Below are 12,161 nucleotides of genomic sequence, written 5' to 3'. Positions count from 1 at the left end.
TGGTCCCCACTGGACCCTCATCATTTCCTTCACCTGCTCCCCCCACCGACCAAACTGTGCAGCTCTGCAACTGCATCCTGGCCCATCCTCACCCTTCTGACCCCAACCCTCACCTCCTTGTACCCCCAATATGTTTTTCCCAATTAAAAAAATATTTTAAAAAAAGAAAAGAAATGACAGAGACAAGGTGAGGGAGGTGGTGTTATGAATATGGACTCAACAGATTTAGAGTGATACATCCATAAATCTAGGTATGTCAAAGATTGCTTGACGTAACCAGAAGCTAGTAAGGAGGTGGGACTGAGCCTCCTCAGGGTCCTCCGGAGAAATCAACAGGGTTGATCTTCATTTTGACTTTTAAATCCAACAACTGTAAGACAATGAATTTCTGCTTCTACAGGCCCCTCAGTTTGGAGCAGTTTGTTATGGCAGCCTTAGAAACTAACAAAGGCCTCCTTGCCATACTTGCTCTGAATGTTTCCTAAACATTCCAATGCAGTTATAGGCCTGTTCTCTATGGCACTTAGTCACCACCCTCTTTAAGCACGTATATGACAAATACTTAGCTGTGCACTGGGTATGAATCACACCCTTACAAATCACCCCACATATGAAATCTGGTTCGGCAACAGAGCTTAACAACTAGCCAAGTGGACTGTGCAGTTGATGTGGATGCAGAGAGTAAGGCAGAAGGAGAGAAAAGTCAGAAGCGGCATCCCAAGGAAAAGTTCATTTAGTCTGAGCCTTAAAGGAGAAAGAATGCTTTCCTTGAGGAAAAAGAGCTTTCTAAGCAGAGGAATAACTGCAAAATGCTACTCAAGAGAAGTTAGAGCTGGCTCACAGCAGGGCTTGTACATGGTAAACAACTGGAACTCCATTCAACAGATTTTAAGGAATGAGTTCAAGCCCAGAAATGTTTGGGTACCAGAGATGTGGCTGTGCCAGGGTGAGCTGGAGGGGCTGGCAGAAGTGAGACTGAAGGGAACTTGCTCACCCCTCAGTCAGAGCCAAGTGAAGAAATCACTGCTGTCCTACAGCTTTGGGGAGACTCCAAAGTAAGGACTCTTTTTCCCAGAGCTACACAAGCCCATGCCATTGAGTTGGTTCTGACTTGGAGTGACTCTTCAGTTACTGAGGCTGTAAATCTGGGTCAGTCCATCTTTCTCTCACAGAAAGGCTGGTGGATTTGAAATGCTGCTTTCAGTTAGCATCACAAAACATCACATACTGTGTCACCTGGGCTCCTTGGTTGAGGAAGCATGCCTAGGATCAGAACTCACGCTGCTTGTATCACAGCTTTTACGTCCTACAAGAAGCAAGCCACTGGGTGGCTCTGACCTCAAATGGTGGTGATGGTGGTGAAGCAGAATCAATAGGCCAGAGATTTGAACAGAAACAGGGGTTTGAGTAAAGAGGGGTCAGGGACTCAGCTAAGGAACAAAAGAGGGACAAATGTATTGAGGGTAGCAACTGTGATTTTGGTTTTGTGCTTGAGGGGCACCTACATAGAGATGTTTAACTGGAAATGGGTTTGCAATGGATTGGTGTCCAAGTGGCATCTACTGAAGAGTATTTTGCCACTATAAGCTAGTAGTATCTTTAAAGATCATGAATGTGATTTTTCTTTTCCAAAGGAAATATATTTTTATCAAAATAGATCCATTTCCAATTCCTGAAAATATTCAGAGTATTATGACCATTAGAAAACGTAGTTTTCTTCCCCCACTGAGGCTATTTTAATGTTATCACTTATACTAGTGGTCAGGTTGTACTGTGTTCCTTTTGAGTTTCACACATCAACAGGGACATGGAGAAAGTGAAACGCATCAAGAGAAGAACAAAATGATTAAATGGCTAGAAAATTGGTCTATAAGATTCAACTATCAGAGGAGGTCAAAAGATCAGCATTTACTTAGACTGCAGAAGAGCAGTATGAAGGTAATTTAATGGTAGTACTCAAGTCCATGAAGGATTGCCAAAAGAAGAGCAGTTGCCAGAAAGCTTCCAAAGCTTCTCTGCCCTCCGAGGATTAAAGAGGAGAAAATGAGACTAAACTGTACAGGAGAGAGGCTTGCCTGGCAGGAGGGAAAATTTCCTGACAGCAGAGCAGACAAGTTGATTTCATGTCTCCATGGTGCAAGCCAAATTTCTACTGGAGACATTCCATTGGAGGGGTTCTTGGAATTCCCACCGGCATCCGAGCAAGTGCAGGGTTAAGAAATGAGCAAAAGAGGAACATGCCACCTCTGAAGGTATGCCAAGACTTGAAGGCTTCCCCAACTCCAAGAACACAGCCCAACTCCAAGACTCCACAATCTGGGCATATCCCAGGAGACTGGTACACAGAGCTCGAGGGCAGAGGGAGGGAACATGCTGAAATGGTGGACAGGGCCACCCTCCAGACCTTAGAATAGACCCGCTGGCAGGCAAGTCTCTGGTAACAGATTAAATGAGAAAAACCAGACAGTGGTCCGCCCCCTGAATCCAAGAGTGCCAATGCGTGGAGTCAAACAATGGGAATGGAAAATTAGGATGGATAATAAAAAAGGAAACAATTATACGGTGAACAATTCCTCTAAGGCTAAGAAGGACCACAGAGTGTTATAATTTAAGGAGTCCTGGCGGCCCCGTGTTGAAGCACTCAGAGTCTGAATCCGCCTCCCACTCCCCGACCGTCAGGAGAAAGATGTGGTGGTGTGCCTCCAGAAAGATTTACGGCACTCCTACTCTCCTTGTGTACAGCTGCTTGGAGCTGAAATCGACTTCATGGCAGCAGATTTGGTTCCAGAGAGAATGTAAAGTATACAGATGGATGTGTATAGCTTATTTACAAATACTATGCCAATTTCTAGAAATGGTTTGGATGTTCTCTGATTTTGTTTTCCACAATGGTCCTGGAACCAAGGATATGGAAGAATGATTATTTTAATGGGTGAACTATGTGTTTAAACAATTATGGGGTGGAGGTTAGCTTAACCCAAAGTAAGGGGGTCTTGTGTCTTGGTGCCTGAAAAATAACCCTGAAAGTACGTGAAGCCTCAGCACATATCTGAAGTTCTGTGCTATTAAGTAGGTGCCTAGCCAGCGCACCTGCGAGACCCACCTGGGAGATTAACAAGCACACTTAGGAATCATGGAGCCGCCTATCACGCACCGGCAACAAGGGCTGCATCAGGACTGCTGCCAAAAGCTATGAGAGTATCGCACGGGGAACCCTCCAGGTATCGCTTAAGGACCTCTTCCCTCTTTTTCTTTTGAGTTCTGCTTTCACTTATTTATTGTTTAAATCTATAGTAATCTTCCTTAATAAGGCAGCCAAAAGCTATCTACATACACCAAACTGATTTACAGTAAAAACTTGCTGAGTATCAACACATGATCTCACACACTTAACAACCTTTCTCCTTTTTTATTACCTTGATTTACCTTTTACTTTTTAAGGTTTTTTTAATTGTGATTTTAACAAAAGTTTACAGAAAAGTTGGATTTTTCATTCATTCATTCTTTGTTGAACACTTTCTCGACAACCCCCCTCCCACAGTTCACTTTAAAAAAGAAATTCATTCATTGATGCATAATTTCCTCCCAGTTCACTTTGCTATGCACATCTTATTCTAGACTGCTGAGTGAAATATCTCAGTCACAAAAGGACAAATACTGCAAAATGACACTGTTATAAAGCAGGACTGATATGGGGGTTGGAGGGAAACTAAGAAAAGAAGGGCTAAAGAATGAACATTGCACTGGGACAGATGAAAGGAAGAAGTGTTTAAAAAGAATATATGATTAGGCATAAAGTGAGGAGGGTAAGCAGCTGAGTAACCACCACCTCTGATCCTTAATATGACCTTTCTCAATGTTAGCTGACAGTCTGAACAGAAAACCTGAGAGCAAGAGAGCTACTCAAGCTTCCTGAACCCCAGTGCAACTTGCTCTCAGCTTTATGAAATTCTACACATAAAGCTTACTTTTGGTAGGGACATAGAAGAACACGGGGTCTGTCCATGACCCATTCCCTGAAAGGGAAGTAGCCTGAATCCGGGCTGTGTAGTTTCCTGGGTTCAGCCGGTTAAGCTTTGCCCCTCCATGTTTCCGGTACTCCTGTCTGGAAATACACTCTCGCTGATCCTGGGGAAAGTAAAACACATATGTTAATCCTCTAGCAGTGCTTTCACCATGAACCATGACTGTCTTACCAGACAATGATTCAAATATTTAATCAAAAGAAGAAACCAAGTCTGCAAAGACAGGTCTCCAATAACATTATGTACACCCAAGTTTCACAAAATATTTTTGTAAACAAAAAGAATTCTAAAAGGATGAAGTCATTAACAAATGATGTACACAGTAATTATTGGTAATTTTCTTGATGATAAGGCTAAAGTCTATCACTGCCTAAGCTAGTCACCACACACTGACTGACTCAAAGGCACTCCCTGTGGTAAGAACTGAATTCCACAGAATTTTCAGTGCCTCATGTATAATTTTCAGTTTTTGAAAGACAATACCTGGCTTTCTCTTGATGCACCACTGGGTAGATTCAGCCAACCAACCTTCTGCATAACAGTCAAGCATGCTACCTATTTACACCACTCAGAAACTCTTTATTTCTTTGCCTTTTCCTGTGGCATTCTTCTTCGAACACCCTGGAAGCCAGAGCTGAATCCTCACTGACTCACCATCTTCACTGATGTTTAAGTCTCAGCCATGACATGACTGTGCTGTAATGCCTTACATACTCTACACGGTGATAGACATTACACCCAAGCTTGGACAATTACCCAGTCTTACCTCCACTTGTGATCCATATTTTATTTCATACATTAATATCAATCCATTGGGATTCTCAGGTTCTGACCACTTTAGAAAGACTGAGTTTTCAGGCCTTGACTCCCAGGTCACTGGCCCAGGAATGTCATCTGCTCCTTCTGTAAAATAATTTGGCAAGCGATAAAGTCAGAGTCAAGTTCCCAAGAACTGAGACAAACACCAGGCTAACCTGGGGTAAATGGAAACCCTCAGGACCCTGTGAGGACTTCAATCTAAAGATGCCACTGCACTCCTCCCTTGCCAAATAAGGCTGATTTTGACCACTTAAGTAACCTTGTCCTGTCTATCCTTCTCCCACCACTATAAATAGAGCCTACTGGAAACTGCCACAGACAGGTTTTGCACAAGCAGAAGCAGCAGCAGCGCAGCCGCAGGAGGCTAGCTAACGCCCTGGCCCCTTAACAGTCCACACTGACAGGTGACAGTGCATTATACAGCCCTGAAGGATGGCCCACCGCCTGCCCGCTGAGGAAGTGCTAGGAAGGGGAGCTGAAGAAGAGGCATCTAGTCCTCAACCACTCTGCAAGGTGGTGGTGGTGGTTCTCCTGCATATGCTTTGCAAAACTGTAAACAAGAGGTAAACAAAAGTCATTAGAAGAGCTAGAAATGGCTCTGAGAAAGCAGGTGATCTACCTATCACCTAGGAAAAACCAAACCAAACTCATGGCTGTGGAGTCAATTTCAACTCACAGCAAACCCTCCACTGAGTTTCCAAGGCTGTAAATAACAATGTGCTCCCACTGGCACATGTAGTGGATTTGAACTGCCAACCTTTAGGTTAGTAGTCTGGGCACCAATGACTGTTAGTGCCAGAATGTATCCCAGGCCTGGAAACACATCCATACCTCTCTGCTACCTGCCATGTCCTGTGCTTCAAAGTCCCCTCAAAAGTGGAAAAAGAAAAATATCTATTGGAACAAAAGGCAGTGGCTTCTAACTTAGAAGGGAAAGCGGATGACAGACATTTGGGACTAGTCCAAGTGTTGACCCTGAAGAGCTGTGATAGCCGGGCTTTATGTGTCAACTTGGCTAGGCTGTTTCCAGCTGTTTAAGTCAATTATTCAGCTAGTAACTGTTAAGAAGTAGTCACATGTGATGAAAGCAGCAGGTGTTAAGGTAGATTACCTTCCATAATATAAAACTAATGTAATCTAACCAGCTGACAGTCTTAACAGGAAATAGTTTCTCTGGGTGGGCTCTGCTTAACAAAGAGAAATTGATTATTCTGGTAGACCCTTCATCTTACTCTTCTTGTTGTCTGACCTATCAATTTCTTCAGGATAAAAACCAGCAGGAATCCCCAACATGTCAGCTTACCAAAGGATTCTGGATTTGCCAGCTCCCTATAAACATAAGACAACTCTTTGGAGTAGATTAATCTCTCTCTACGTATCTTATCTATGTATCTTATGGGTTCTATCTCTCTATAGAGAAGATTAAGACAGTGTCCACATTGCTGGCATACCATGCCGCCTACCAGTGCCACACATTTACTACAAAGCAGAACTATGTGTCATCACACCGAGTGTCAGGCTCTGTGTCCACACAACGCTCTCTCTCCCCCAGAAGGAGTCAGGAGCAGGGTGAACCGAATCACGTCATACCTGCTGGCATTGTCCTCGCAAAGACGAAGTTGGAGGCACTGCAGCCAAGCTTCTCGGCCTCGTGGTTGCAGCTGTGGATATCAATGCGGTACAATGTGAAAGGACGCAGATTTGAAATGACGGTTCTCTCCTTGCTTTCTACTCTGCTCTCATAGAAGGGGAACTCTGTCTCAAACTCTTCTGTGTCTGTTGAATTGTAGTCAGCCACGGTGTTGTTCCTGCTCCGGTTGGATGTGGTGGTGTTGACAAATTGTATAACATTCCGTCTCTTCCTTTCAGGTCTGGGGTGGGGGGGGTGAAGAAAAGGAAAACAGAAGCTGAGTTCTTCAGTGTTTTCTTTTTTCTGTTCTGTGACTTGAAGAACACCACAGATAAAAGATAACTGGCCGCTAGCAGGCCTTTGGCTGGCCCTTATTTGTCTAAAAGAAAAAGTCCTGGAAAGAGGATGCAGAGTGCCATCAGATCCCTATCGGCTCAGCCCAGCAAATGCTGTCTCCACTGCTGCATAGAGACATACTAGGGCTCTCCAACAACACAAGCTGGCTGAAATAGGTAATGCCCTGGAACAGGTATGTCCACTGCAAACTGCAAAGGTGGGACGTTATTTGAGGGGAACTGTTAGTAAATGAAACTGATAATGTACTTCTCCTCACATTCTGGTTGATAGCCAAATTTCCTAAAAGGGAGAGCCCAAGGAACCACATTTATTGCTACCAAGAGCTTTTTATCACATATGCCATATTTCATTTCCCCCTTTTCCTTCTAATCAACACAACATACATACTCATTTGCATCTGTAAATAAGCAGTTTTATTGAGCTTCAATCCCCTGCAAAATAATACTGTGTGAAAAACTTTCCCTCATTTAACATAATACCATTCAGTCCATGCAGTGGTTTACTTATCTATTTATAAACATCACACTTCTGGGCACTGCATAGCTATTAGTGTTCACATCAGATCAGGAAATGAGGGAGCAAGATAATGTCTGGGGTAAACAGTAATTTTGTGTAAATAGTCACATTTCTAAATGAGATGGCCTACTGGAAAAGGCATTCAAACCCCAAGGCAGGCAGTTCGAATCCACCAACTCCTTCTTTGCAATCTACAGCCTCTGAAATCCCAGCAGAGGATCAGCTATAGATTGGTCCCAACTCGATGGCAATTAGTCAGTCAGTGAACCACCCCCTCTACATCTATCCCAAGACATGAGTCTGTCTGTTCTTTACAGCCATCCCATGATGCCACCCACTGCCATTTGGAACTCTTTTGCTTATCAATGCCTGCCAATCCTTCAGCTAGTTAAACCAGACTATGTGATTTTAAAAGTTAAAGCAGCAGTCAATGAAAGACATTCATCATAAAAAAAAATAAAATCAAGTTCCCAAAGCAACTTCTCCAAACATTGGTTTTCATTCTACTTCAAATCAAAGTGGATAGATCACACAATGTATAATAGACTGAATCTAACTTAATTGGCTCAAGCCTCAAAATAAGTTGTCCTCAGAATGACTGGGAAAGAAAAGCCATTTCTGGACAATCTTGCTGTGAGACAGAAAGTCCTCTTCTCTGACCACTCAGTGATCCTATCATCTGCACAGTCCTTCCCTAGCCTCCACCAGAACTTGCCACAGTTCGGCTATAAGTGAAGTGTCTGGATTCGGTATCCCTGCCTTTACGTCTGTCTTTGCTATTTCTATCAGCCAGCAATTAATAGTTTACAGCTCCCCTTTAAAGGAGGTAAAAAAGAGAGCAAACACTAAATTTTAAAATTGTGGCCTCTGACCATGGGAGAAAATACAGGATTCATATACATTAAATGAAACGAGAGAACAGCAAGCCAAACTTGCCTCAAAAATCCTCATGTAACCCATGCTAGCTCATGGCGACCTCATGTGTTACAGAGAAGAATTGCTCTGTCAAGTAACTATGGAAGCAGAATGCCACCTCTCTCACAGTACCAGAGTGGATCTGAACTGCTACACGTCAGCTGTGTGCTGTTTGTGCTGTTGTGTACCACTGAGTTGGAACTGACACACTGCTGGCCCTCCAGAATGTTTTCAGAGGCAGTTTAACTGCACAGAAGACTGCCTATCTTTCTCCTATGGAGCAGGTGGTGGATTCGAACTGCATGCCTTCAGGATTGCAGCACAGTTCCTTACCCCTAGGTGACCACAGGTGAGGAGAAAAGTGCAAACCTCAAGGGCCTCCAAATTTGTCTTAGCAGAGCTGAAATCAGAACTGGCACTATGAAGAAAATGCCTACCAAGTGTAAGATGGCAACATCACGGTGCCCAAGTAGTTTGTGTCACCTGCAACTTTGCTCCACACCTAATGTGAATAAAAGTATCATAACTACACCGAAATGCTAGTAAACCTTCCCAACACCTCCGACCTAAGGACTCGAAATCTGCACTCTGGAAGGTATATGACAGAAAATCTCACTCAAGGCTACTAATCAAACTGCCCATTTTCTCTTGGCCCAGCCCATCTGGGACACTAACCTCACCTTCAGCATCATCATGCTCCACTGCAAGGTAAGCCTTGGCTAGCCTGGGATAGTCACTTGTTAAAGAGAAGGCAATGATGGACAGAGTGTTGGTGTGTGGGAATTTGGAGCCATTAATCCACAGCGACTGTCAACTAATTACAGTCTTGGAAATGTTACCATACCTTTCTGAATTCCTGGGTTAAAATTTAAATGAAAAGCCTGAAAAACAACCTTGCATAGTGATTCCTACTTAGGGTGGCACCAGGGTGACAGAGGAGAACTCTTCCCTGGGGTCCGTTTGCTTGTTTTCTCAACTATTGGAGCTCTGGTGGCACCAGAGCTCCCGGTGTGTCGCCCCGCTGAGCTCAAGGCTTCTTTGGCACTTCTGACGCATCAGCAGCAACTCAGAGAAAAGTGGACAGTCTCCTCCCGCAAGACGTGCTGGAGAGAGAGCTACTGGCCAGTTCTGACTAAAGGAAGGGAGATGTTTCTGTGAATATTAACAAAAGGAGAACAGCATGCCTCTTCTTCCACAGCTACCGTGGACAGACTTAAACTGTCAACCTTGAGTGTGGTCATCAGTGATCATTTGTGCCACCTGGGGACTCTGTCCCTAAACCACCCACAAACCAGACACCCAGACATCAAGGCCTGCTGAGCTGGTGGGTTTTAACTCACATCTTACCAGTTTAAACTGTTTGTTAGAGAAGTAAGAAGACAGCAAATGGCACAATGAAAATATTAAATGAAAAAGGCAAGCTCTCTAGTAAAAGTTATCAGATTGAAACCATTTATAAATAAAAAGAAAAACTCAAGATCTAAAAAAATGTAAATATCTCTCTAAAAGGTCTTTATTTCTTATTTTACTTACTTTCCTGAATAAGACTGCTGTTTTGCCACTGTGTAAATATCAGAAAGGCCACTTGATAATAACAAGCAAAAAATACCCCATGAAACAGAACCAATAAAATTTCAAAAACTCTCCATCATTGTAGTTTATGAAAGCCTTTAAGAGTGAAATAAGTACAGCAGAGAACAGGCTTCTCCAGGCTTGCACACGGAGGTATGTGTGCACCCAGAGGCGCCTGTACAAAATGGCCTGGCAATCTACTTCTGGATAGCCGCCTACTGAAACTAGGGAGCACAGGTCCACTCTGACACAGAGTCAGGCTGCTTGGTGGCATTGGGGACAGTGTCCTGGAGCTGTCAGGACAGGCTATGATGAAGGACAGTGATGACCGTGTGAGAGGTCCCTGGCAGCCCAGGTCTTGGGGAGGGGGGGTAATCTACTGCAAGCTGGGTGGACACCAAACTTCTATCTAGACTTAAGTCACAAGCCTGTTTGCAAGGTCTAGAGTGCGATCTTTCAGGAAGGACAGGGCAACAGCAGCCATCACTCCATCCACCATTAGAAGACACTGAGACTGGGAAATGGTGGCCCACTGCAGGCAACTGTGTGCCCAGGCAGTAGTACCTCTCAGGACAATGACCTCCAACCAGAAGCCCCTTCCCTCAAGGCTGACTGGCTTTCACCAGTAGCTCCACTTGACCAAACGAAGTTCCATTGTGTGGCTCATTCTTCTGCCAACAACTATTCACTGAGAAACTACCCAAGGCGGGGTGGGGAAGAGGAGCAATGGGACCGGCTAGAGAAACAGCAGCATCTACACACTTCTGTAGACAGCGGTCGCACCTGGGCATGAAGATGGCATTGTGCAGGAAATTCTCAAAGACTTTGCGGTACTCGGCTTCCTCCTTCTCAGCCTGCTTCTCAGCCTCTGTTTTGGGGCAGGCGCAGCAAGGCCCTTTCTCACCACCACACACCTCCGTCTTGGGATTCTCAGTCACCTCCTCAATGTCGATGGTCCCATCAGCATACCTCCTGATGGGGATTTTGTCTTCTCCAAAGAGAAACACAGAAGTAGAGATGAGAGCCAAGTCAAGCATGCTGGTGAGGAGAAATCACAACTCTCAGCATCTCTAATGGAGAACTCAGCTGGTTTCCAACTAAGGGTTTCCTGATACTCTTAACAAAAAGGTTATGTTTTCCAAGAGTGGGTGTGAACACCCTTACCTTTGGAGCAGTAATTGTGCCGGTAGAGATAACTATCCTGGGGCTGCCGCTGCCACCGCACAATGTAGTAACTCAGATTCCCATTTGGCAAGGAGGGAGGGTTCCACTTTACAATCAACTGAGAAGAGGAGTTTGATGCTGACAGAACATCCAACGGAATGGAAGGAACTAGAAAGAGGCACAAAGTACACATTAGAAAAGGGAATAAAATCCAGGCTGCAACCTGGTCTGTGAACCCTCACACACCATGATGCATGTTTCCCAATAGCCAGGGGCTCTATGCAATCTCGTAATCAATAAAACCCCATACAGCACAATGGAGGCATGCAGATAACCATTTTGAGCTGGTGTTTTATTCATTCATGTCTTACTTTATTTTCAAAGTTCACTATTTGTTAAGTAAAAATAAGAAAACTGGGCCATGTAATTTGTGAAGAGTGAGTGAGTGTGCGTGCGTGTTTACCGTCTGACTTATATCATATGTAATGTATGTGCATATGGGGTGTGTTGTGTTCGAGAGCAGCAAGGCCTTGGTGTGTGAGTGGGTGTATACTGTATTTGTGCATGAGTGGAAGTGCAGAACAAAATTGTTCTTTATTATAACTCATTAAAAGAATTTTCTTTTTTAGCTGTTATTTTTAGAATGAGAAATAAACTGAGTACTATTATGGAAGACAATGAAAATCTTATTAATTAAAAAATGGTATGAAGTAAAAGTTCTTCATGGATTTCTAGTGACACTCCATACAAACCAACAAGAACTGCAGGTATAACCAGGATTAGAAGACAGCAATGAACAAAATTAAAACTCAACACAAAATTAAAACTCAACCATTTCAGAGACTATTAATCTCAATGCCAATGTTCTTCTTTGTAATGTTTATTCTTAGGGAATCCCTGGGAAAATAAACCTTTGAGAGTTACAAATACAAATTGACTAGGGCGGTAAAACCAAGGGTGAGAATGCTGCTGTATTTTGCTGAGTTGGAACCGACCCACAGCTGATCCTCCAGTGGTTTTTCAGAGGTACTTAATTGCATGGGAGAAGACCATCCATGTTTCTTCCAAGGAGCAGCTGGTGGATTCAAACCACATACCTCTGGGATTGTAGTACCACCAGGCTACCCGAGCTCCAGGGGCGAGAACAGATGGTGTAAAACCTA

The 12,161-nt window shown here is 43.8% G+C and overlaps 1 protein-coding gene across 1 annotated transcript in view; it reads right to left on the bottom strand.

Annotated features, from left to right (window-relative positions):
- The window catches only part of IGF1R (insulin-like growth factor 1 receptor), a 431,767-nt gene that overhangs the window by 44,723 nt on the left and 374,883 nt on the right, over positions 1 to 12,161 (bottom strand). Inside the window, exons 10-14 of the mRNA XM_006900966.1 lie at positions 10,999 to 11,166; positions 10,618 to 10,822; positions 6,435 to 6,715; positions 4,792 to 4,928; positions 3,969 to 4,128 (exon numbers count right to left, since the gene is read on the bottom strand). Of these exons, the coding sequence (XP_006901028.1) occupies positions 3,969 to 4,128; positions 4,792 to 4,928; positions 6,435 to 6,715; positions 10,618 to 10,822; positions 10,999 to 11,166 (951 nt within the window). The remainder of the gene's footprint in view (positions 1 to 3,968; positions 4,129 to 4,791; positions 4,929 to 6,434; positions 6,716 to 10,617; positions 10,823 to 10,998; positions 11,167 to 12,161) is intronic.

This window comes from Elephantulus edwardii, unplaced genomic scaffold (genome assembly GCF_000299155.1).
Source record: "Elephantulus edwardii isolate Elephantulus edwardi_28Jun2011 unplaced genomic scaffold, EleEdw1.0 scaffold00303, whole genome shotgun sequence".
Taxonomy (NCBI): Eukaryota; Metazoa; Chordata; class Mammalia; order Macroscelidea; family Macroscelididae; genus Elephantulus; species Elephantulus edwardii.
The sequence above is the reverse complement of the archived record's forward strand: the minus strand, read 5'-3'. Positions and strand labels throughout refer to the sequence as shown.